Raw genomic sequence first — 26,218 nt, forward strand, 5'->3', positions numbered from 1 at the left:
ATAAACAACAGATTTGAAGTTTTTCCTAAGGAATCCTTAGTTGATAGTGAATATGTGTTCCCTGTTCTAAAGGTGGGGGTGAGTGAATCATTTTCCCAGATCTGCACAAAGCTTGGAATCAATAACATTTTAACACCCATCATCTGTCTTAAAGTGACGGGTGAATATTTGACAGTTAAAGAGAGATTGTAACTTAACTAAATATATTGTTTTCTCCTTTTTGTTCTACAGATCAGACAAGAATATCTGGCCAAACATGCTGTCAGTGATTGCCAAGGGTATCTACGTAGAGCTTAAGCCCCTGAGAAGTTATCTGTGGTCCTGACAGACTGCAGACATGACCTGACAGTTCATTATCACCCGTGGAATGACGTCACAAGCATTAGTGTGAAATTAGTCTGTGCAGTGTCTCCTAGTGTTGAGAACCCAATTTCACATTCATTGTCCCTAAAATGAAAAGTAACACTCAAAACACATCTGTTTTACAGAGCTATCTATAGGAATGGTAATAAATATGAAAAGATCAAAAATAGCTTACTGTTTAATATGATATTGTATTTCATCAACAGTGCACTGCCATATGGAGAAGAAAAAACAAAGTACTTGATGATTTCGCCACTGGGTCATGCAAGAAAATCCCTCATTTAAATGTTTTCCCTTCATTCTTTGTACTGAAACTACATAGTAGTTGGTTTTCTAGGTATATGTGGTTTTCAGTTAAGACGGAGAACAAATATACTCCATGTTATGATGCAACACAAATCTTTACTACATTGCTCAGTGTGACAGTTGACTCTGGGAGCTCTGGGTTCTTTTCAAACAACACATACTGAATTCAGAAACAGACAGTACAGCAATGAACCCGCTATCTTATACTTGTTATTGTAGACAATGAAGGAAAGTACCGATTATAGAAGTCTGATGCATTTTGTCATTGCAAATGCCATTATTCTGCAAATTCTCACACCAAATCCATGTAAAATCAGCTATTGTTCTGTTACGGTTCATGAGTTCCCTCAGGAATTTCAAATACGTTAGCAGTTTTCGATTTATGATTTAACAATTTAAATAAGTTCAAATAAGATACTTCATTTATAACCGATTCTCCTTATAGCCACTTTGCAGCTTACGGTATGCTTTAAAACACATCTTTCTTTCTTTTTTTTTTTTTTTTTGCAAATTTCACATTTGAGGTTTGACTGTGTATATTGTATGTTGTAGAACAAACATAAATGTCTAATTCATATAATTTACTCTCATCCTTATTATTACTTTTGTTATTCAATTAACCCATTCGAAATTCCAACAGGAAACCATGCCGAGTTCTGCCTACAAATTGATGTCATGATTAAACAGCTCTATTGTCATGGCATAGTAAGTGTCTACAGCATTTGTTTATCATTTTAATTTTTAACAATAATACCATTTTTTTTGCATGTACATATTCAAAGACATTTTGTCTTTTTTTCTGGTTGGTTGAACAGCTATGAATAGTTGAGTATATATATGGAAAAAAAAAATGAAATCATTCAATATAACAATATTATAGCTGCAGGTTTGATTTCTGCTGATGATACCATGCTACAGTCTAGCTTTGAAAGATTGTGCATATGTGTCCTGACACCAGAACATTTACATTACATTTATATGGATCTGTGCTTCCTACATCCAACACAATATGATTTCTGAGGTTGTGTGAGCAGAATAGAATTAGTTTAAAATAAGACGGTCTTTGAATCACAATCATTTTCTTTTTCCATCCCCAATATTTCTGAAGGCTAGCACACTGTGTGCTTCATTGCACAGATCCAATTAATTATTCATCCACTGCAAAAATGATGTTGTGATACCTGTCTGGGAAAAAGAGCTATATTCTCGAAATAGTACATCCAGAGCATCTGTTTATGGACAGCAACAGTGGAACAGAGGATGGCGATAGACATTAGAATATTAATGAACGTTATTCTTGAACTTGTGCAAAATACATGATCCTAATTCCAAAAACAGATGAAGCCCTTTAAAATAAGGACATGAAAGAAGCAAGACTGACAGAACTATTCGTAAAGGAAAACACAAACAATCAAATCTCTTTTTCAGACATTCGAAAACAGATTCCCCCACAGAGTCTACTGACAAAATAATTGTTTTTGGAATTGACATAATGAACAGAAATGTATGCAATTAGTTATACACTGGATTATTATTAGTCGACACAGCAATCTGAAGACAGGTGAATGTACAGTGGCCTCAAAAAAAAACACATAGACACTTAAGACACACTTAAAAACATGTGAACGTCATTTTGTTAGAAAAAAAAGTGACATTAGCAAACAAAGAATGTGGAACCTTTTTTTAGTACAAATTTCACATTTCTGAGACTTTTGTGTTGCTTTTTACCATATGGTCTCAAGGTCATTTTTCCGATTTTTAAACATCATTTAATTTAATTACTTGACTGAATTTAATTTTTTTTTTATTATATCATATAATTATTTTTTTTTTAAACCAAACAGGCATCTATTTGTGACATGTTGTGCTTTGCTTGGTTCAGATATTTTGTTACAACATATAAGTCTGACTTTAATGCTCAAATACATTTCTGGGCCGTTTGTATGCTTTTTTCAAATATAATCTTTTAAGACATGAATACCTAAATAATACAATGACATTTGTAGCATGTACTTATCTCCATCTCATAGATATTGTCTTTAGTCACATTAAGGATATTATGTATCATTATATGTGAGTAGTACCATAATTACGCTAAATAAATGTAATCTTGCTAAGATCATAAGCTTTCTTTAAAGAAAAATAAATCTATATTTTAAACCCAAAACCTCAGTCCCTCAGTCAAAGCGTTCTTTGGCAGATCTGGGATGAACCAGTGTACCTGGTAGTTTGAGGGCCATTTTAAAGTGCGGTATTTGACACAACTATTCACATTAAGCTCTAGTCTAAACTTTCAGTTTCAGGTAATGCTTTCTGAAATCCCTCTAAGCTCTTCAAGTTATTGTTTCCTATCCTTATCCTATATCACATATTCTTGGCTGTATAAAGTTGCAACATCTGCTTCACCTTGCATGACTTATATAGCGATTATTCCTCATCATTGATTATCAGTGCTTGTCTGAACCATTGCTGTCGACCTGTGTTGATTTGGCACAATCAAGAAGTAGCACAGTTATATTTTGCTAACTTTATAACGACTACATGAAGGGAAACTCTACGGACACGGGGATTCAACGACACTGAAATCTCTACTGCAGGACAAGATCTCAAAGAATTTCCTCAAACAACTTAATCCCTGGAAGTCTGCGTACTAAGGCTTGCTTTCAGACCAAATATCCTTTGATTTTGAGGGTACTGTGTCCATACTGGCCACTTTGTTAGTGACCAGGTAATTTCTGCCAAGTTCTACCTGGTGTCTGTTCAGTCGTGCTGTTTGTTTGAGCTCTTGTCAGGAGCTGGCAGCTCTGAATCATACTGAAGGTCATTCAGCTCTAACCTCCCTCCTCATTCTTCGCTCTCCTCTTCGTCTCCTTTAGTGCCCTTGCTCCAGCGCTGAAAACAGTGGACGGTGGACGCCAGGAAGAAGCTGGCCATGATGGCGGCCACTGAGACGGAGATGCCCGAGAAAATGATGATGAAGAAATCGGTGAGGGTGAGGGTGATCTGGCACTCCCGAAAACTGTCCTGGGAGAGCTGGCTGAGAGGCACACGCCGTCCATCAGTGGGCAAAGAGCACTCCATACCCTCTATACCTGTAAAAGCAGCACAAAAACAGTATAACATAACAGTTTTTAGGTATATGGCACTATGGCATTTTTCTTTAAAAAACAGTTAAAAATCAAAAAATCTTTGTGGTCTTCTGACTATACATTTTACTGCATGAGCTTTTGGGTAATAGTTTGCATTAGAGTGTGGGGCGGCAAATGGGCACACTGAGCTGCAAAAGGTGGCCCTGCTGATTCATAAAATGATAAAAAGGGACACCATATGGTTTCCAGGGTTGTGTGTTGTGATTGCCTTTTAAATTTGAATTTAAGTATAACTGAAATTCAAATAAATGTATACAAACTTTTAATTAGAAAAGCAAAAGTTTAAAAAAGTTTAAAAGCCTTAAAAATATTAATACTTTTATTCAACAAATATGTATTAAATTAATCAAAAGTAACAGTAAATATATTTATAATGTAACAAAAGATTTATATTTTGAATAAATGCTGTTCCTATCTACTCAAGGACAAATTTTGAAAAAAAAAATGCATCACAGTTTCCACAAAATATTAAGCAGCACAACTGTTCTAATAATAATAAATGTTTCTTGAGCACCAAATCAGCATATTAGAACGGTTTCTGAAGGATTATGTGATACTGAAGACTGGAGTAATGGCTGCTGAAAATAGTAATCAAAGTAATAAATTAAATAAAATAAAAAATATATAAAATATAATAATAATATATTATATATATATATATATTTTTTTTTTTTTTTTTTTTTTTTTTTTACAATTCAGGTAATTAATTTCTTCTGTCATTTCTATTTCCTGTGGGGTTTAACAATTGAATTCTAACTCACACTCACCGAGCTGAAAGGGAGCCCATTCTTAAACTCAGAATTTTGTACAACCCTGATATATAGACATGCATATTGTCTGAGTATCTAATACTAAATACACATCAGACAATAACGTTATGACATTAATAGTACAGCTTCATTAGTTTACATCCAAGGACTTTACAATTGTACTGTATGGCCATTCAGATCAGATTCATCTGACACAAATGGAATCCCTGGACTTGTTTCAAGAACTTTTAGAAAATTTAATATGGAAACGAAATGACAGGGGGCTTATGAGATGGCCTAAAATAGCTCTCATGTTTATTTATGTCACTATTTGACCAGGACAGGAGTCAGATTGTCAGCGCTCTCTTATTTAAAACAACACACACACACACAAACACACATACGCTCTCAGTATGGCCCCGCTGATTCACTGCTGCGTGTTAATGAGACTGAATCAAGGGCACATAAGACTTGGGCACATCGACTGCACATAATCATAAAATCCACAGAGAGGAATATCCGACAACAGCTTTCAGCTGCACAGAGAAATATAATCATCTCTCATTATATAAATGTAAATTATATATTTGTGTATGTGAGTAGATGTTAATAAGAGTGTGATTAGAGTTTACATGGAGGAATCTAACAGAGAAAAAAAAGCATCTTCATCGAATGAGCGGAAAATAGAAAGAAAAAGAAAGACAAGTAAATGAGTTCTGAAGATGATATCAAGACAGGCTTGTTTTCTTCTATGGCTGATTGCTTAGACGCAAGAAATAAAACAGCAGGGGCATGTCATGAGATTAAAAGAAGATAAACCAAGCAATGGGCTTTTCACTCGTTTCTCTCTTGCGCAGTCAGCACGTGCAGTCTCACAGAAGAATGGGAGTGATGACATGTTCGCTCTCATTGCCTTTAACAGCCAGGTCATCTGATGCACTGGAGCGTGAGGCTCTGTGTGGGAGATGTAACTATATCCAGAGCAAATTCACAGTTTGTGTGGGATATCTGCACAATGGCAGAACTGTGAATCTAGCTTCTCTCATTTTCCCCTTGCTCTGTACTGAAAATCACTGCAACCATTTTATACGGATTAACTAATATTTTACAGTAAATGACTATATTCAAAATGTTACTATGAAATCAGTGCACACAAGGTTATATTCACTCATAACATATTACAATAGGGGAATAACATAAGCCCTTGCATTTAACTTCTAAAATGATGTATATGTAATATAAAACATTTAATAAACAATGATAGATTAACTATAATATTTAACAGAAACATACTATATTCAGAAATGTACAGTGGAATTAGTGCAACAATTTGGTGAAATATACATACAGTGTAACTGTAAGTCCTTGCGCTTTATACTTTATTTTTAAATGTAATTAATTCACTGCAAGCTCTTATGGATATGCTTCCATATACTATATGTGAATGGTGGTGAAAATTTTCACTCAGAAATTAATAGTACATTTTATTACATTTTTATAGTATTAATAGTATACACTGTAAAACCTGACAAGTAAACTGAACTCAAACCGTTTGAGTAAACAGATTGCCTTGATTTAAACCCTGTAAGTTTTAAAACTTTGCATTTAAGTAATTAAGTGATTAACTAAGTGCTGATTGAGAATTAGTGATGAACAGCTGCTGTTAACAAACAGAATCACTGAAGAAAAGAGAAACACAAGAACTACTACAACTGACTTCAGACACAGACTTAGATGAAATCAACTGAAATAAAATACATGAAATCTCTCAAGATCTGATTAAACAACCCCACAAACAGCATCAGCAGCTCCACTTATTAATAACCAGACAGACTTTATTTCTGTCAGACGTCTACAGAAGATCTTATTGAGAATGAACTAAGGTTTAGATGTTGATTTATTGTTTCATTTGAAGTAACCATGTTAGAGGTCAGTGTTTGCTTTAGTTAAGCTTCTGACCCTTGATTTCTGTCTTAGTCTTTTCTCTGGCTGTTATAACCGTGTGTTTTTAAAACACATTTGTTGTAACTCGAAAGCCCAGAAGAAATGCCATCAGGTGTTAACCTGTACCTAGGTGTAGGTTGTTATACTTTATATCGGTGATGATAATCATCAACTATTGAACTGCTAGGAGTCTAATCTCTGATGAAATAGGTGTTGTGTAATTTGATTGGTTATAGTAAAAGTGATTCTGTAATAATCAGTTAATACAATGACTTTCCAAACAGTGTGGTCTTCTACGGTGTCAAACAGTCACACACAGACATCAATAATCAGATTATGAACCTCACCAATGGTGACCATAAAAAAAAAAAAAATGCTGCAGAGCATGCTGGGAGCCATGGATGAGTTTTGTACTACAATAGTACCCAGCATGCATTGCAGCATGTTTTTTTGTCACCATTGTTGAGGTTCATATTCTGATTATTGATGTCTGTGTCTGACCAACTACTGGGATGGAACACAAATGTATGTGTACAAAATGTTTATGAAGCCATTTTTATATTAACTGATTATCACAGACTCTTAGTGTCATTTTTATTAGATCCACTTCTACTAATTACACATTTGCTTCCTCGGAGATTAGACTCTGTACAGATCAATATATGTGAATAATAATGAATAATTATCATCACCTATACTTAGTATAACAACCTACACCTAGGTACAGGTTAACACCTGATGGCTTTTCTTCTGGGCTTTTGAGTTACAAAAAATGTGTTTCAGAAACACACGGTTATAACAGCCAGAGAAAAGACTAAGACAGAAGTCAAGGGTCAAGAGCCCAACTAAAGCAAACACTGATCTCTAACATGGTTACTTCAAATGAAACAATAAATCAACATCTAAACCTTAGTTCATTCTCAATAAGATCTTCTGTAGACGTCTGACAGAAATAAAGTCAGTCTGGTTATTAATAAGTGGAGCTGCTGATGCTGTTTGTGGGGATGTTTAATCAGATCTTGAGAGATTTCATGTATTTTATTTCAGTTGATTTCATCTAAGTCTGTGTCTGAAGTCAGTTGTAGTAGTTCTTGTGTTTCTCTTTTCTTCAGTGATTCTGTTTGTTAGCAGCAGCTGTTCATCACTAATTCTCAATCAGCACTTAGTTAATCACTTAATTATTTAATTGCAATATATATCTTCTTTCAATTAACTCAACTGAATTAAGTTCAGAGTACTCATAACTGTTAGTTTTTTCAACTTAAATGGTTTAAGGCAATCAGTTTCCTCAAACGGTTTGAGTTAACATAACTTGTCAGGTTTGAGTGAGGCTGTGTCTGAAGTCAGCTGTTGTTCCTTTCTCTCTTTTCTTCAGTAATTCTGTTTGTTAACAGCAGGTGTTCATCACTAAAGCTCAATTAATCACTTAATCACTTAATTGCAATGTATATCTTATTTCAGTGAACTCAACTGAATTAAGTTCAGAGTACTCTTAACTGTTAGTTTTTTCAACTTAAATGGTTTAAGGCAATCGGTTTCCTCAAACGGTTTGAGTTAACATAACTTAAGGATATCTGTTTACTCAAACCGTTAGAGTTAAGTTTACTTGTCGGGTATTACAGTCAAGGCAATCGGTTTACTCAAACGATTTGAGTTAAGTTAACTTGTCGGGTTTTACAGTGTATTCATGTTAAAATATACTCCAGTGATCTGTGTACTATTCACAAAATCATGGGGAAAAAGTACCGTGCACCATGTAACAACATTATTTTTTTTAAACCATATTTTCTTGTGTGTTATGGGAAAGAATAGGTATTATGCATGGAATCTGTACATTTCTGAATATAATACAGTATTTTACAGTAAAAATATCAGAGTTAATTCTTCATTTTTAACTAATAATTTTGATTTTTTTTATTAATTATGTAAAGTATATGTTAATGAATAAACAATGCCGATCTAGCTGTGATACTTTACTATAAAATGCTATATTCTTTTACAGCAAAATGCATGCTAGGTAATTTTCACTCATAACAAAACATACAAAATGAAATAGCACGATATATAGCATGTATAGCATGGTGGGATCCCACAATGTTCAACAGTTTTGTTTTTGTTTATTTATTTTTAACCCACATTTAACCATATGGGCCAAATTTGTTACTGACTGTCATAAATTATTTTTGTAATTTACCATATTACTGAAATTAATTCCATTTAAATGAGATACTTTGGTTTGACAAAATATAACAGTATGATAAGTAGTAGCCAGTAATATGCTGTCACATTCACAGTAAGATGTTTTACAGTGTGAATTAAACTGATGTGTAATTTCATTTATAAAGATTTGATGTAACAATTAAAGCCTATGAAGACGTTTTAATTAAGGGTTGTCACAGTCATGGCCTCAGTCTCAGTCCTGACACCAGACAGTCTTGTGCTTTTATTAAACTCATGTTAGTTTCTGGCAACTCAGTTCAGAGGAAATGTTCACAAATTACCAGTTAAAAAAGAGGCATGCTGGCTGGTAATCATGGACAGTAAACTGATAAACTCTGCAGACCTTGAGGTTGTCAGGATGTTATTCACAGAACAATATATGTCTGATATCTGCTCTGGTGGCATTAGTCACCAGTCCTCCATGACATCCACGACTATTCCTCTCTCACAATCAGCCCTTTACGATAGAGCACCATCATCACAGGTCATTAGATTAAAAACTTTTGCGGAGCTGTTGACAGATATTCAGCAGGGAACATTACAATGTTATTATTTGCACAGAAACTGGAGTGTATTTTTGTGTAAAATGACTAGCTTCCAAGATAAACACATTTAGCGGAATACATTTCCTGCAGGCATCAGGCATAAAATGTTGATATGATTAACTCACAGGTGGAAGTACCGGGGGAAGCCTAGCTCAGAGCAGGTGGGTGGATGTTACTGGAGCCAAATGTAATGGAAAACCTCAAACACTGGAGTGCTGCGTAGTTAATGTTTTAGATTATATATATATATATATATATATATATATATATACACAACTTCTGTTTAAACATTTCTTATTTTCTTGTTAAATAATCATCAAATTGGTAATTAAACTATACGTAATGTACAAAATATAGGCCTACAAAATATAGGCCTACATAGGCCTAAATGTAAACATTTCAGATTTTTTCTTACTTTTCATTAGGGAATTGACTTTAATTATTAACATAAATGTAATACACACATATGCATAGTTTCTGTCTAAATATATCTCTTAATTTTTTAAGAGACCAGTAATCATCAAATGTATTATTTGAAAATAATGGTCCAAATGTATCTACATAATTTCTCTACATAAGATCTACATAATTTCAACATGTAAACATTAGTATTTGTTTAAAATAAATAAATAAATATGTATTTATTTATTTGCCTCAGTTTTTGTCAGGTAATAATTTTACATTGATTATTAATATATACAAAATATAAAAAATGTTCAAAGTTTCTATATCTAAATATTTTGTCTAAACATTTTGAGTAATAATATTTAAATTATGAAAAAATATTATTTGACAGTCTTATTTTTTTTTTTTTCACATTATTAAAGTGTTTTGTGTGTGTGTTGTGTGTGTGTGTGTGTATTTCCACTTTTATTAGGGATAACAGAAGGAAGAGGATGTGATGCAAGCCTGACTCAAACTCATATCACTTGCTTGAGTACAATGTTTCAAGTGCTGCAAAATAGCTCTGACTGTAAATAGTTTTACTTTGTAATTTCCCCAGTGTTCTTACAGCATTGACATATGAATTTTTCTCCCATTTCTAAGTAATAGTCTGTATCGGTGCAATGATTTTCATGTCAGATTTGAGAGCAAGTCAGAAATGTGAGCTTGGAGAGTCCATGTGTGTCTTAATGTCAGGATAACTCGCTGGAGGATGAAGGAGATAAATAGCCTGTATTTATATTCACATAGCTTCGTCACACACTCATCGCTCTGCTAACTTAAGACAGTGGCCTCTGGCACTTTAAGAGGCTATTCTCTCTGATCATGTGACCCTCACCTGTCTCTTCAAGTTAATGAATGTTGCTTAAGACTTCACATATACCTGCTTTTTTCTTCTATTTTCACCCTTAGGAGATGAGTGAGAGACATTAGGAGATTCAAAGAGAGAGAGAGAGAAATTAATCAATACTCAGTGTGGCAGGGAATATTCTTGACATCAGCGCATTGTGACCTGGATACGGTTACTAAATGATTTATTTCTATTACAGGTTACTGTACTTAAACGTGTGGCCTGGGCAGCATGCTATATTTCGTGGAAATGAGGTTTCTGAAATTTCAATCATATTTATGTGTCCTTTGGTGCACTCCATGTGCAACGGTTCAAGGAGATTTTAAACACTGCTTGAGATTTATATATTGTGTTGAAAAACCTGGCAAAAGCATCATGTCCCGAAGAGCCTGTGCAAATGTCCAATGTTTGTTTTCTGAATACAAAGTAGAATTTCAAGTTTATTTAAAGGAACTGCTCTACTAAGGATACTCTGATTGATAGTGAGGTGTCAGTATGTTCCCCTACCATAAAAAAGTAAGTTGAAAAGGAACAGTGGAGCAGCTAATATTATTCAGAGCTCTTAAAGGAGAGTGTTTGATTTTTATAACATTTAAAGACTAAGACTGAGTAAGAACATTTTAAAGGCAAAGCGATTAAAATGTAAAATACTACATGCTGGTTTTCACAGAATTAGATCAAATATAAATATATAATAGGTTTATACATTTTATAATAATATTATATTATTAAATATTTTTTTCAATTGCAGTATCTTTAATATAATTTTCTTTAAATAAATCACAGTCACAAACCTGGCAAAAATGTGCAATGAAAAATGTTTCATTTATATTTATAATACATACTGTGAACTACTAATCTAAAATTTGGGTTTTAATGTTATTAAAAGAGACTGTATTTACAAAGACTGCATTTATTTGAAAATACAGTAAAAGTGTCACATTATCCTTTAGAAATCATTTTAATATGCTGATTTGATGCTCAAGAAGCCGGTTTTATTTCTTATCAAAGTTGTGCTGTTTGATATTTTTGTGTAAACCATGATATTTTTTTTCTGTATTATTTGATGAATCGAAAATTCTAAAATGTAAACAAAAAAAAAAAAAAATGAAAAAAAAAAAAAAAAAAAGAAAGAAAACCTACACTGTGTTATACATGAGGTGTTCAAAACAAAGCTCACGACTAAGTGTTCTTTTAATAATCCACAGGAGAGAATTGGCACAACCAAACACAAATCCAAACTATAGCAGACAAAAGGAACATAAGGGAACACAGACTTAAGTAATAGAAAAACCACGTCCTCGTACCAACAACAGTCCTGAGGAGGAAGGGTGGGTTCAGGAGGCGGGTGTGGGGCAGGCAATGGAATGGGAGCATAGTCCACAGGACCAGATGGTCAACGACTGACCAAGGAAGAGCCGAAAAGATGAGAGAGCCCAAGGTGGAGCCGATGGGTTGAAGGACAGAGGTGAAAGGAACCGGCGGAAATACAGGAGAACTGGGTAATAGTCCAAGCCAGTCTATTAAGTCCACTTTATTATATTGCATTTGTGTCAGTAAATCCTCCTAAATATTACACATTACACTTTTAAGTAATATAAACTTAATTGGGAGAACTGAAACAGGTGTGGAGCTAATTAATTCAAAAACCATGGAAACAAACAAGGCAGGAGAAACACAGAAAACTAAACCAAAACAGATCACAACCATATAACACTGACCCCAAACTTTCTTATGGTAGCTTATATTAATTTATTTCAGCAAGTACTACACAAGTGAAAGCAACTAGTAAGATGACATTATTTATCCACACATTTTTTTTTTTATTATTCTTATTATAACGAAGGTGAAATTTAATGTTTTCACATTAAAAAAATATTGAGAATACTATATGAAACATGCAAAATGGAATAATTACTTTGTTCATCCTGCCACAGATTAGTGGCTTATTAGAGGAGCTATAAAACATATAAATATGGATATTTAAGCTGAATGACATTTGTTACAAAATGTTACTTCAGGTACACGTTAACACTGCAAACTGTGTAAAATGGACTAGGTCTTTTCACACAATGGGCTGTGAAATCAGAGCTGTGAACACTCAAACTGGTCAGATTCCCGGATAGCACCAAGAGGCCCAGAGGAAAACACTCGCTCGCTTTTAATGAGAAAATCTGAGACAAGCTGTGCCTAGACGGTGTCAGGCTCTCTCTTGTGAGTGTCAAAAGACACCGAGACTGTTCTGTCTAACACGCGTTCGGGATAGCGGAGATTAATCAAGCAGATTTTCTCTGACCTTTCCACCTAAATAAGTTTTTGCTACGGGGAGTAAGCCTGATTCTGTCAGTTTTAACATTTAATATGACCCTGTTATACACCTGAGCGATGCTGCTTCAAATATGATAATGCGCCACATTCAATTGTCAGTACAGCAGGCTTTAATGAGCCACATAGAAGATCACACTTATTCTTTCTAAAGGACTTCTGGAGGGCCAAAATAGTTTCTTTCTTATTTTATCCATATTTTACACTCTAAACCCATGTCTTATTGACAACCATGAATTGGAGGATGAATGTCACCTTCTCTGAAATCAAAGTATCCTGAACATAAATATATGTATCATGGTTTCCCAAATAATAATAATAATAATAATAATAATAATAATAATAATTAATAAATAAATAAATAAATAAATAAATAAATAAATAAATAAATAAATAAATAAATAAATAAATAAATAAATAAATATATATATATATATATATATATATATATATATATATATATATATATAAATTATTTCTGAAGGATCGTGTGACACTAAAGAGTGAAGACACAGCTTGACCATCACTTTCTAACATCACATCACTTTCTATTGTAATATTTCTACTATTATTATGTATTTTCAATTAAATGAGTGCAGTCTTTGCATCCGTAAGATACTTTTGTGATACCACCTCAAATGTATTACTGTTATTTTTAATTAAAAATAATATATATCTGGCCTGTATATCCACACTGAAATTCCTGAATTTATTGTAATTTACTTCTCCCCATCTAGTGAACTATAGTATGCAACAATTAGGTATACATATATGCAACATATATGTTAGGAATAGTGACGAGCGAACGATTCGAATCAGCACAGGTATCGTCAAGTTGATGTAGGCACTTGATGGATTACGTTCAAAATTAGCATCTGGTAGAGGAATGAATGCTGCAGTGTAACACACTGTCTTGCCAGTGATTGATTTACCTGGCCGACGTGAGCCTGATATTGGAGTCTGGCATCGTCCCCATCTCTAACTCCATTCAGGCCATTGACTGTAGACGCATGAATAGCCGGTGTGCTTTTCAGCATACTGTATTGACAACCTTGCCTGACCTCAGCTTAACTCAAGCTTTGCTCTACTTTGTAATACACCGCACAGATATTCAAGGGCTCTCTTTGAGGGTACAAGTATGTGCTTTGATTTGATTGAGCTCTGACAATAGTGCTGTTTTGCGCGTATTTGCATTTAAATATGAAATCAGTGTAAAATATGGAGCTCACAGAGAGGTCAAGGGGAGAGAGAGAATTAGCAAGCGAGAGACTCATATTATAGTAAAGAAGCTCTCGGTCCTGTGTCATCAGGAGCCGTGTGTGACTCATTCTAATCAGGAGGGGTTTCCCTCATACGGGGGTTTGGTGACATCACAGACACATGGTATCGCTCTCAACAGTGCGCTTAGACATACTTTGGATACCATTTGCAGACCATACGGTAGATTATTTTAAGCATACAAAAAATAGACGCTATCGCACTTACAGAAACATGGCAGCAGCTACACAGCAGACAGGAGTGGGAGCAGAGGATTTTGCATGCATTTGAAAACACAACTACGTGCTGAGAATTTATTTAATCTCTATTATTTAATAGGATATATGCAGAAAATACAGCATGCCACTCATTATACATGCTTGGACATGTCAGATGGTGAGAAATTCATTCCATTATAATGTCTTTAGGTTTGTTTGATTTTTGACCTATTTATGTCCATCTATTTAGTTGGGTCAAATTTTGATCTTGATGTGATAAATGTCTAGACAGCTATAGTATAGACTAGACGTGATAGAAAGCTGACAAAAATAAAAGTCATATGAGTCTTTTATTCAAGATGTTTGTTATATATGGAATTTTTTTTCAATAATAATGAACGAAACTTTATAAAACTGAACGTAACTTTTTCAGAAACTATAAAAAAATATGCCATTACGAAAGAAGAAAAACACTATGAAACTGAAAAAAAATGAAATCAGTCGCACAAATTTAACAGGCTCTTCAAATATGCTTCTATCTTTGTCAATGTTTCTGTCAATGATTCGTTTTTCGCTAATCATGGAATCTAAATTAAAACATTGCCACAGATTTCGCTTACGTTTCGCAGTTTTTCGTTTGGTGTTTTGACACAATCCTCTCGTGGGGGCGGGCTTAACAGTGATCTACTCTGATTGGATAGTGAGCTTTTGATGGACAGGTGCTCTCTGGAAGTACAGACGCCACCCAGTTCATTTTTTTTTTTTTTTTCGTTTTCGTATTTTTTTTCTTCTTTTGTAATGGCATATTTTTTTATAGTTTCTGTTCAGTTTTATAAAGTTTTGTTCATTATTATTGAAACAAATGTCATTCCATAGTTATACACATTGACTGTGAACCAGTAAACTTTGGGTCATTGTTTCAACCAGGGAACATTCTAATATAATGTTTACCTTGACTTAAAGGTGCTGTAGGGAACTTTTGTAAAAAAGTTTTTACATATGTATTAAACCTGTCATTATGTCCTGACAGTAGAATATGAGACAGATAATCTGTGAAAAAAATCAAGCTCCTCTGGCTCCTCCCAGTGGTCCTCTTGCCATTTGCCGTTACGGACCGCCTCCGGTAAGAAATCAACCAATCAGAGCTGCGGTCCGTAACTTTGTTTGTGTTCAAAATGTAGAAAAATGTATATAATAAGCGAGTACACCATGAATCCATTTTTCCAAACCGTGTTTTTGGCTTGTCCTGAATCACTAGGGTGCACCTATAATAAGTGTTTATATTCTGACTATTTTAGATTGCTTCGGGGATACCGCGGCGGAGTAACCCAGTACCTTTGTGATTCTTCATAGACATAAACAGAGAGGAGTAATTCCGGCTACGATGTTCTTCCGCAAGACGCAAGCAGTTCTGTTTATTAACCACTAGAGCGTCAAAAGTTCCCTACCGCAGCTTTAAAGGTAAAATACATACGCTCAAAAGACATATTTAGGTTGAATGACATGTTCATCTCAAGCTAAGGTTAGTTCATAAGGTTTTGGTTAACACATCTTGGGTGGAAAGAGCTGCTTGTAAATCAGTTAAAATGAGTCCCTTCATGCTCCTGTTACACTGGTCAGGGCAGTCTGAGGTCACAGGTGATGTTAATTATAGATGTGCTTTGTTCTGTCTTAACCATGAGCAGTGATGACAGTGGTGGATCATGTTTACACTTGTTCCCCTCGTAAAAGATTTATAGGAGAAGCTGCCTCTAGACTGCAAATATCCCCTGAGGACACTTTGTGAGCAAAGTCAATCTATTTTCTTAAAATTATACTCATGTTTCAGAATTTGTTTCCAGGGAATTCATATAGGGTGAAACTTAACAGGGAATTTGTGTTCTTACAACCAATAAAAGCAAAGAAAGTATTTTAAGATGGGGGGGAGAATGTGGTAAACTATGACACTTTTTACATCTAGTCAAGGAGAAATTTGAAGAAATGTTAAGGAATATGTGAATAATTATATAGTTACATGATATTAATGATAAGGAATATAATAATAAATACAATTATTATAATTATCATTGTTGTCTATTGTTGTCTATATGCATTTTAAATTTATTTCGACATACAAAAAAAAAAAAGGCCTAGTCTGTGCTCAGGGCGTATGATCACATGGGCACATGGGAAATCAAAATGTGTGAAAGCGAGCACCAGCACAAACAAGCAAACAGCAAGTCTGCACTGGCTACACACCAGCCACGATAAATGCAGCATAAATGACTTCAATAATAGCAAAATTATCTCTCTATCTCTATCTGTGTCTCTATCTATATAGATGATAATATATATATATATATATATATATATATATATATATATATATATATATATATATATATATATATATATAAATAAAGATACAGATAAAAAGACTTTATTTTTGCTGCTGCTGCTGTTTCATTAATATTAAGGTCACTATAGACCTACAGTAATGTGCGGATATTGTACTGACACACATCCCAAACTGTATTTCCCCAAACAGTTTATTCACTAAAGACATAACTAAATGTGTTTAGAGGGGTCATTTGACATGATTTCAAGTTTAATAACTTTAATTAAATTAAGAATAATTCAGTCAGTAATTATAATTTCGATTTGTGTGATCCCTTAATTTTTGTGATTCAAAAGGGCTAATTATGCAGAAATACAAAAAAAGATGTTTTATTGTCTTTCTTTTTTTTTTTTTTCGTTGGATTCAGTGATCGCAGAATCGCGGAAAAACTGGAGGGTCTGTATAACATTTCATACAGTTTACTGTTGACAAAACAACTCACCACGAGATAGCATGTAAAATGCAGTTAGGCTATTTGTCTTTAAAGTGGAAGTGAAGAAATCAGTCAAATTTACATTATTTAGTTAAATTGTTTTATTATTTAACTTATTTATTATTTGAATTTAAGGAAACACAAACCACATTTCTTAACTTTATAAACACACAGATGGTATTTTACCACACAAATATTTTAATATTCACCATAATTTGGATGAATTTCCCACGCCAAACTGTTTATATCTTGAAGTTTTGATCGTGGTGTCCGAAATATCATTTTCATAGCTCGAGGCGCAATGCTAACAAGCTGTATCGTTCATGTGGCATCTGTATTGTTATGTCAGACCTTTCAGACATATTTGCATCACACTGGCTTGTAACCATTAGTGGTATGTAACATATTTTATATTCACCTGCTAGTACAATTAGCTTACCTGCTACTTTAAAACTGCTTCCTCAAGAAAGTTTATTATTTTCAAGTGTTTTCAGTCTCGGCAGTTTAAACATTCATGTGTTTTAAGCAATTCAAGCAAGCGCAAGACAGCGCTATTTCAATGTAGTGCTTGTACACTTTTAAAGACCAGTTATGTGCACCATTGCATGCAAAAAGCTGCAACTGGGACAGCACTTGCGAGTACCAAACTGAGTTAAAAAAAATTGTCATCTTGAGCAAATGCCCAAAATATTACTTTTACACAATATAACTGCTCGGTCCCCTTGCAGTATTGGCTCAAATGCATTAGCAATTGCACTTATTATGGGCTCAACAGACCTTTCAAGTTTGTCTTTCTCCATTTCAAAACAAAGATGGACAATATGACAGGAATGTCCTGACACACCTACCAGATACGAGCGTGTATAGTAAATAGAAACTGAGGGCGTATAAATCTTGCCTAGAACTACTGTATGTACTTAACAGTGGCAATTGTAAATAAATGCAACTACTTGAAGACCCACCAGACACATAACATGGGCCTTCACCGTTCCCTCTCTCTACAATTGCAATAATACACGATTTATAAAGTTATTGGCTTCTAAAGTAAGGAGTCGACTCTGAATCACTGAAACGAGTCGTTATAGATTTCAAATCTTTTGTCCATCTCCATGTACATCACTAGGAACACTTTGCATAATAATCTCCGCCTACCGTCTTGGGAGAAAAGGAACTCTGACCTGCCCCACCCCCCACACAGACGCTCTGGTTGGTGTGATAGCATCATGTCGAGGAGACGGTGTGTTTTTAATTGTAAAGGCAAGTTTGTTTTATTTTCACTGCCAAAGAATGAAGATCAGAAGAACCAATGGCTAAAATTCATTTTTACCACAATACCAGAGCAGTACAACAAATCCCTTTTGTTGTGTTCACAACATTTCACTGTTGACTGCTTTTCTAATCTCGGTGAGTACAAGGCGGAATTTTCAAAGCGTTTGGCCATAAAAGAGGGTTCATTACCAACTTTATTTAGAAGAACGAGCATCTCCGAATCACAACGCGAAGTATGATTATGAAGTTATGTGTCTGTTTTCTCCCGAGCGTCTTATCAGTATGTGTGCTGTGTACAGCCTGTCTGCGCTGATCGTCATGAACAAACACGTCATTAAAATGAAGTGTAACAAGTGCTGCTAACAGATATTCTGTGATAAAGTAATCCATATGAAAACAACGCGATGTCCATTTTTCACGTCTCCCTTCATTATATCTAATGTGACCACGCCCCCGCGCTGAACGCGCTATTCAGATTCAAACTGAAACGCGCGGCTTGAATACACACACACAGAAGAAAAAGCAATTTTTATTAAAGTAGAAATCAGTTTACTAACTAAATAATGTAAACTTGACTGACTACTTCACTTTCTTTTAAAAATTTCAAGATACTGCCCTTGGGCCCTATCTTGCACCCAGCGCAATTGACTTTGTACACCGACGCATGTGTCATTCTATTTTGCACCTGCGCAAAGCGCGCTTTTCCCTCCACAGAAGCACGTCGCTAAACTAGTGAATTAACTTGCGCTCCCTGGGCGGTTCAGCGCAAAAAAGGAGGCGTGTTCCGGCGCAAACAATCCCTGGTGCTATTTTGCTGTTCCATTAAACAATTGCGCCACTGACCAGAAAAAAACTAGTCTAAAGTCAGTGGCGCGTTGCGCGTTGTTCATTATGCTATTTTAAGGGCGCATGCTTGACCATAATGTATAGCGTGCACAACGCGCATACACTTTGCTCATGTAATCTACACAGATGCAACAGTTATTTTTGCAAATCATAAATTGTTACACTTAAAAAAAATATTAACACATGAGATGACGGAAATCATTGTGGTGTATTTTGGGTGGGTTTCTGCCATCCCCATACAACACAACTTCTCTGTCTTTCACTGCTCTTACAAGAACATCAGTCTCCTCGGCTGTGAACCGCTCCTGGCGTGCGCCTGGTAAATACGCCATAATAATAGCAATCCATAATGGAGCTTGCGCACCTGCTTTTAAAGGGAATGTTGGGTGACGCTCTGATTGGTTTATTTCACGTTACGCCCAAACCACACCTATGAATAATGAAGCTACTTCAGACCAACCCATTTTAGATTTGCGCCGGGCGCAAGAGCCATTTATCCCGCCGGGAAAATAGCAACAGCGCCGAGACCCGCCCACAAACTTACTTGCGCTTCGCGCTTTGACACTTGCGTTTCAGATCGTTAAAATAGGGCCCCTTGAGTTTTTGTCTCCTGTTTATATAGCTATAAGCGATATCTCACGATTGCTGTTTGTGTCCTGAATAAGTGCAAATGTGATTTTAAACAACAGTTCAGTAAATAAGAAGTTAAGAAACATTTAATTTAATTTAAAAATAAATAAGTTAATAAACAAAGTGATAGTTCACCCAAAAATAAAAATTCTGTCATCATTTACTCACCCTAATGTCATTTATGGAATATAAAAAGAAATAATGAAGAATGTTAGTAACCAGAAGAAAAAGAAGAATCTGGTTAACAATAACTATCAATGAATAAAAATACTGAGATGTTAGAATTATTCTCTTTTATGTTCCATTGTTTAAGTTAGGCCGTTGTAGCCTAAATGTCTATGTGTGATACATTTTATGTTGAATAAAAGCTTTTGTATTATCTGTAATATTTGCTTTATTCTTTATTTTTTTTATTTTATTTAACATAATAATTGCTTTAAATTATCTTTTGGAGTTATTTTCACAGGAAAATTTGATTTGCGATAGTCTTATGCTCAAAGATAATACAATAAATCAAACAATATATTGACCTCTAAAGCCACTTTTTGTCTTTTCACGCTTATATTAATCTGCCACTAACAATTACTTTGAAATACCAATAAAATGATTAACAATTTGAAAACATTTCTCAACAAATATTGAAATGTGGATTTAATCAAAGGGCTAGTTCACCCAAGTATGACATTTCTGTTATTAATTAGTTTCAAACCCGTAAGACCTTCGTTCATCTTCGGAACACAAATCAAGATTTTTTTTTTTAATGAAATCTGAGAGCTGTCTGACCCTGCTAGACAGCAATGCAAATGAAATGTTCCCAAGTCCAGAAACATAGCATAGAGATCTGTGAGTTAATCCACGTGACATCAGTGGTTCATCTGCAATTATATGAAGCTAAGAGAATACTTTTTGTATGCAAAAGAAAAAAAATAACAGGGTGATGCGGAGGAGAAAAACTGTTAAATAAAGTTATTCAAGATGCTGATTAGACAGCATGATTATTGCACAGGTGTGCCTTGGGCTGGCCACAATAAAAGGCCACGCTAAAATGTGCAGTTTTATCACACAACACAATGCCACAGATGTCGCAAATTTTGAGGGAGTGTGCAACTGGCACCAATGTCCACCAGAGCTGTTGCCCATGAATTGAATTTTCATTTATCTACCATGAGCTGTCTCCAAAGGCATTTCAGAGAATTATAATCTGCATGAGGCAAATGGTGGTCACATCAGATACGGACTGGTTTTCAGATCCCCCCCCCCCCCCTCCCGCCCGCCCCAATTTTAGATTGTCCTTTTATTGTGGCCAGCCTAAGACACACCTGTGCATAAATCATGCTGTCTAATAAGCATCTTGACATGCCACACCTGTGAGATGGATGGATTATCTCGGCAAAGGAGAAGTGCTCACTAACACAGATTTAGACAGATTTGTGAACTATATTTGAGAGAAATAGGCCTGTTGTGTACATAGAAAAGGTATTAGATCTTTTGAGATCCGCTGAAAAATCGGGGCAAAAACAAAAGTGTTGCATTTATAATTTTGTTCAGTGTAATTTAATTACAATCTTTTTAATGTTTGCCAGTAAGAAATTAAGTAGAAATGACCCTTACTTAGTTATTGTACTATCATAATCCAAACAAGCAGATGACTTAAGAAAAATGCTTGGGAATAACTCAATTTAGTTATTTTAGCGACATCAGATAAAAATGTGAATTGCAGGATCTAACATAGCCTAGAGGAATGGTGAGAGAATAATCTACAGTAATATTTTCAGCTTCTAATCCAACAGTTTCTATCCCTTATCATTTTTCTCATGCAGCTAGAAATAGAAAAACTGATAGTTCCTGCTGCTAGAAAATCCATCTTCTAATTAAGGGGATAATCCACGGTGAGCTCTGATGCTGCAGATATGCATTTACGTATTGCGTCTCTGACCAACACAAAGCATCTTGGGTGAGATCAGAGGTTCAGCTGAACAGTCCAAGGGGGTAATAAACCATTACTCTGATATGAGAAGAGAAGCTAATGTTTCCTTGTTTTAAAACTCTGTTTTCCTAAACCTTGAGGCAGAACATAGAGTTTCTCTAGAAGCTTCTATCTTTCCCTGGAAAAAATGTGTCATATCTTAGACTAGAAATGCAACTCACCAAGTATTATTTGCTGTATTCAAATCAATAACTGCAGTGGTAGCTGATTAGATCACAACACATCAGTCACTAAATCTGAATGAATTAGTGTGATACTACTCATTCATCATATCAACGTAAGTGAAGCCCATCTCTAGACAGATAAATAGCCTGCTAGTACTTGCTGTCTATGCACAGTCCAGTCATCCGTTTTTGTCGGGTCCAAAGGTCATTCTAGGCTGTTTGTAGTTATAACCAGCTGCCTCTCTGACTTCTTCGAGTCATTAGAGATCACTGATGCAATAAGAGGAAAACATGAGGTGAGGTGTGCACTCTTAACTGAATTTCAGAGTGCATCTACGGCGGGCCTGTTGGTGGGTACGCCGGAGGCTTGGATTTGCTTTTGGCTTCAGCGTCTGCTGTTGATGCTGATGCTGATGTAAGCTTGGCTCCCTTCTCTCATTCAATTCATTATGACCCTCTAATGACTGCTTTGAAAGCCCATGATAAATTTATTTGTCGGAGCCACTGAGGGATGTCATATTTTACCCAGTGCACAAACTTCTTTTCAATGACCGAATCAAAATGTGCATTAGCAAATACGAATGCAATGAAAACAACCCATTGATATGGTAATCAAGATGATTTTCTGCTTACTGTGGCTGAATCATCAGAAGCTTTTATTAAAAACTAGAAGTTTCACGAGACTCATGAGTGCTGTCTTTTATTAGCTGTTGCGTGGTTACTCCCCACAAGCAGCTCTTAACTTCTCCTTGCACTAGTAAGGTCATGTTCGTATGTAAACAAACAGTGCTAGCAGCTCAGCTAAATGACACATAATGGAGCTCTGGGGCTGCATAGTGTTTGCCCATTAGACATAATGTTTGTTCAGAGATATCTATTTTCCATTTTATCCACAGGGAAGTGATGATAAGGAGTGTATATACAGTTTCAAGTAAATCTCCCTGTCCTCTTGCGGAATAATAGATGGAGGGAGATAAGATCATTTTATTCACCATCTGATTTATGGGGTTTACTGCTTGTGGGTTTGCTACATTTTTAAAACATTTATTTGAACAGAATGCAACACAATTTCAGTGGTAATGTTGTAAATCATGTATTGAAGAAAATAAACAGATGATGACTGAATGTTTGTGATCTATTTTTGTATTTTATTTGTAAGAAATATATAAAGCACCAATAATATGTCTTTACTATTCAAAATGCTGTAAAACAAAATCTCTGTATAAGCTGATTTTCTATTGTGACCCTTCTCCTGAGAATGATGGTCTTTAACTTTCTCTCTTTCTCTCATTCTAAGTCTCACAAGATATGTTTTTATTGCTATGTCTTAGACTAGATATTATTTCTGAACATCTATTCTAGAATAAGCAGCTTTTTTATACTGAACTACCCCTGTTACTATACCATGGTACAGTGAGGGTATTATTATGTTGTATCATATTATTGTTATGGTAAAAAAAAAAAAAAAAAAAAAAAAAAAAAAAAAAAAACCTCCACTGACCTCCACTATCTGGATGTAAATCACTAAGACATTGTTCAAGATTATCATTCTTTTATGCTCCATAGAGGAAAGAAAGTCATACAGGTTTGGAAAGATATGAAGTTGAGTATATGTTGACAAGATTTATATTCTGGAGTGCACTATACCTTTAACCTCTGTGAACTCTACCACAAACTAATCACAGATCAGCATGAACAGTTATTTCCATCACTGTAACCCGAATGAACAGCAGAGAAGCATTGCAGTAAGAAAGTTCCCATATAAATAGCACATCCATAACCGGCTGATATATCACACACAAGCACACTGGCCTGGTGGGAATAAGCAGGTGTTCGGCATGCATAGCATGTATAAAGATCACATACCACATTCCCATGCGGAATGCAAACGTGAGCTGTTTCTAGGATAAGGGCATCACTGCATATTTAGAGGGGTTGTACAATGTGTCTGCGCTGTCCTCATTTATCTGTCATTACTTTGGAAATCTCTTTTAGTCATTGTGGGGGTGTGAGAACTAATGTGAGAGCTAAATTTAGATCAGAGGAAGGGGTCCCTTGTTTAATCTGGAGTAATATAAATAGCAAAGAATCCTGTCATACAGTAACATTATGCAACAGATAGACCAGGTTCAACAAGCTATAATAGTTGATGTCAAATTCAAAGACTTACCTTTGGGCAGCTTGTGACTGTTTTCCACCAGCCAGGTGAACAGATTCGCAAAGTTGCAGTTGCACACCCAAGGGTTGCCCTCTAACCTTACTACCCTGAGGGAGGGCAGTTGGCTCAGGGCACCCACCTGTAGCCCAGACAGGGCATTGCGTTCTAGTTCTAGTTCACGCAAGGAGGTAAGACCTATGAAAGCATCTTCGTTGACCATGCTCAAATATGGGTTGTTCCCTAAGCGCAACTTAATTAAGCTCCGTGACTCCCCAAAAGTCCCTTTGGGGATCTCGGTCAGGTTGTTGCAACCGAGGTCCAGGAAAACCAGCCTGGACGAAGTGCTAAGTGTGCCCGGCTCGATGTGTGAAAGCGAGTTGTTGCGGAGGTCCAGGTAGACCAGGTCACTGTAGAGCACGAGGAAATCTGAAGGAATCCGTGGGATCCAGTTGTCCGCCAACAGCAGCCTCCGCACATCTAAGGGGATCTCGTCTGGGAGACGGGTAAGTCCGCGCCCGCTACAGTCCACAGTGTGAGGGTCTGGGCAAAGGCAGGTTGTTGGACAGTTTTCCCCTTGAGTGAACAAAGTGAAGAAGAACAAAGCAAGGACAGGCTGGAGCCGGCAGACACATGGCAACATGGTCAAGAAAGACGGGGCAAAGAGAGGGAATGGGGTCAGGGGTAAAGGGATGAGGGTCAGAGGGCAGGAGACTAGGAAAGGGGAGGGGAAAGGGAAATTGAGAAGAGAAATAGAGGAATCAGTGCCAGCGCAGAAACATCCTGCCTTCCTGGGCAAGAAATCTTAAGGCTTGCACATGGAGTGGCTTGAGCAAGACGCGAACGTTGTTTTCCAAGAGATCATGTAGCAAGCAGCCCTGGAGTGATGAGCAGACTGCTGGCTATGAAGGCACAAGGGGAGGAGAGATAGCGAGCTGTGGGAGGGAGTGCAAAATAATGAGAGACTGAGAGAAAGGGGTGGAGAAATCAGCAGACAGAGGTAAACAGAGACCAGAGAGGCAGAATGAGTGGAAAATCAGAGGCACGGACAGACTGGCAGTGTGGAAGAGGAGGGGTGCTCTTCCAGCCGCTCTCTCGCAATTAACCCACGTTTGATCGAAGCCTGGTGGTCTGACACAAAAGGATTCAGCATAGAGAGGCTCTGTCACGGTGAGCAAAGAGTGAAATTGTTGCATCCCTCCATTTGTCTCTCAGCTGAGCGCAGGAATGACTGCTCGACCGGCGGCTGTGAACATGACCCTTGGCACTTCGGAGCCGTTGTAACTGAGCTGTCATGGTCCTAATGAGGAGAATTCCCACAGAGAATTAGGTGCAAGGCAGCGGTGTCCTCTTCCCAGCTCTCCTTTTCCTCTTATTATCTCCCTTTCGTCTGGCTGCCGCGTGCCGTGCGATGCCTAGGCACGACTGTGTGTGATGAGAGGTTGTACAGCACGGTTTTGCAGCTCTGTTGCTATGGTGAGGACATCCAAATATCCACAATGGAGTTGTCTGCATGCAGATTAGGGACAGGCGTGGGGAACGGGGGAAGTCTATCGGCATGCTGGCTCACGGACTCCACTGCTTTTGTCCAGTGTTGTCTTTGATGTTTAATATGGAGGGACGGTGACCATACACTCAACATGTGATGTCATTTCCTTGTGAGATAAACTGTCACACAATTGCAACATATTTTAGATGCATTTATGTTCTTATACTCTGTAATCAATACTGTAGATCGCTTCTTCTACATTATAATAATCGATTCTGTATGTCAAGAAATCAGAAATGCATTTGGACCTACATAAGAGCTTCTAGTAATTATTTTGTCTTGACCTTCATATGGCATAAATCAATTTCAAACCAATCCCAGAGTTTTTCATAAGTGAGGTACACACAGACCCATCCCTGTTTTTCATTTTACTTTGCAGATGTCAGTGCCAAAGTTAATTACTGAAGTTTCTGGAAGCAAAGGGCATGTCTTCATTCA

General features: G+C 36.1%; 1 protein-coding gene across 1 annotated transcript; it reads right to left on the reverse strand.

Annotated features, from left to right (window-relative positions):
- Positions 1 to 528: 528 nt before the first annotated feature.
- On the reverse strand, positions 529 to 25,835 carry LOC128022246 (leucine-rich repeat-containing protein 38-like). The gene is made up of 2 exons (XM_052609597.1): positions 24,247 to 25,835; positions 529 to 3,761 (listed from the first exon to the last, which is right to left on the reverse strand). The coding sequence occupies exons 1-2, from the start codon at positions 24,872 to 24,874 to the stop codon at positions 3,514 to 3,516; spliced, it is 876 nt and encodes a 291-aa protein (XP_052465557.1). The 5' UTR covers positions 24,875 to 25,835; the 3' UTR covers positions 529 to 3,513.
- Positions 25,836 to 26,218: the final 383 nt, after the last annotated feature.

This window comes from Carassius gibelio, chromosome A11 (assembly GCF_023724105.1).
Source record: "Carassius gibelio isolate Cgi1373 ecotype wild population from Czech Republic chromosome A11, carGib1.2-hapl.c, whole genome shotgun sequence".
Taxonomy (NCBI): domain Eukaryota; kingdom Metazoa; phylum Chordata; class Actinopteri; order Cypriniformes; family Cyprinidae; genus Carassius; species Carassius gibelio.

Bases quoted from the DNA above. Each gene is read 5' to 3' on its own strand.
- LOC128022246 (XM_052609597.1), bottom strand. From the start codon at position 24,874: ATGTTGCCATGTGTCTGCCGGCTCCAGCCTGTCCTTGCTTTGTTCTTC. The intron at 3,762-24,246 runs GTAAGTCTTTGA...CTGCTTTTACAG, and splicing joins CAGTCACAAGCTGCCCAAAG to GTATAGAGGGTATGGAGTGC.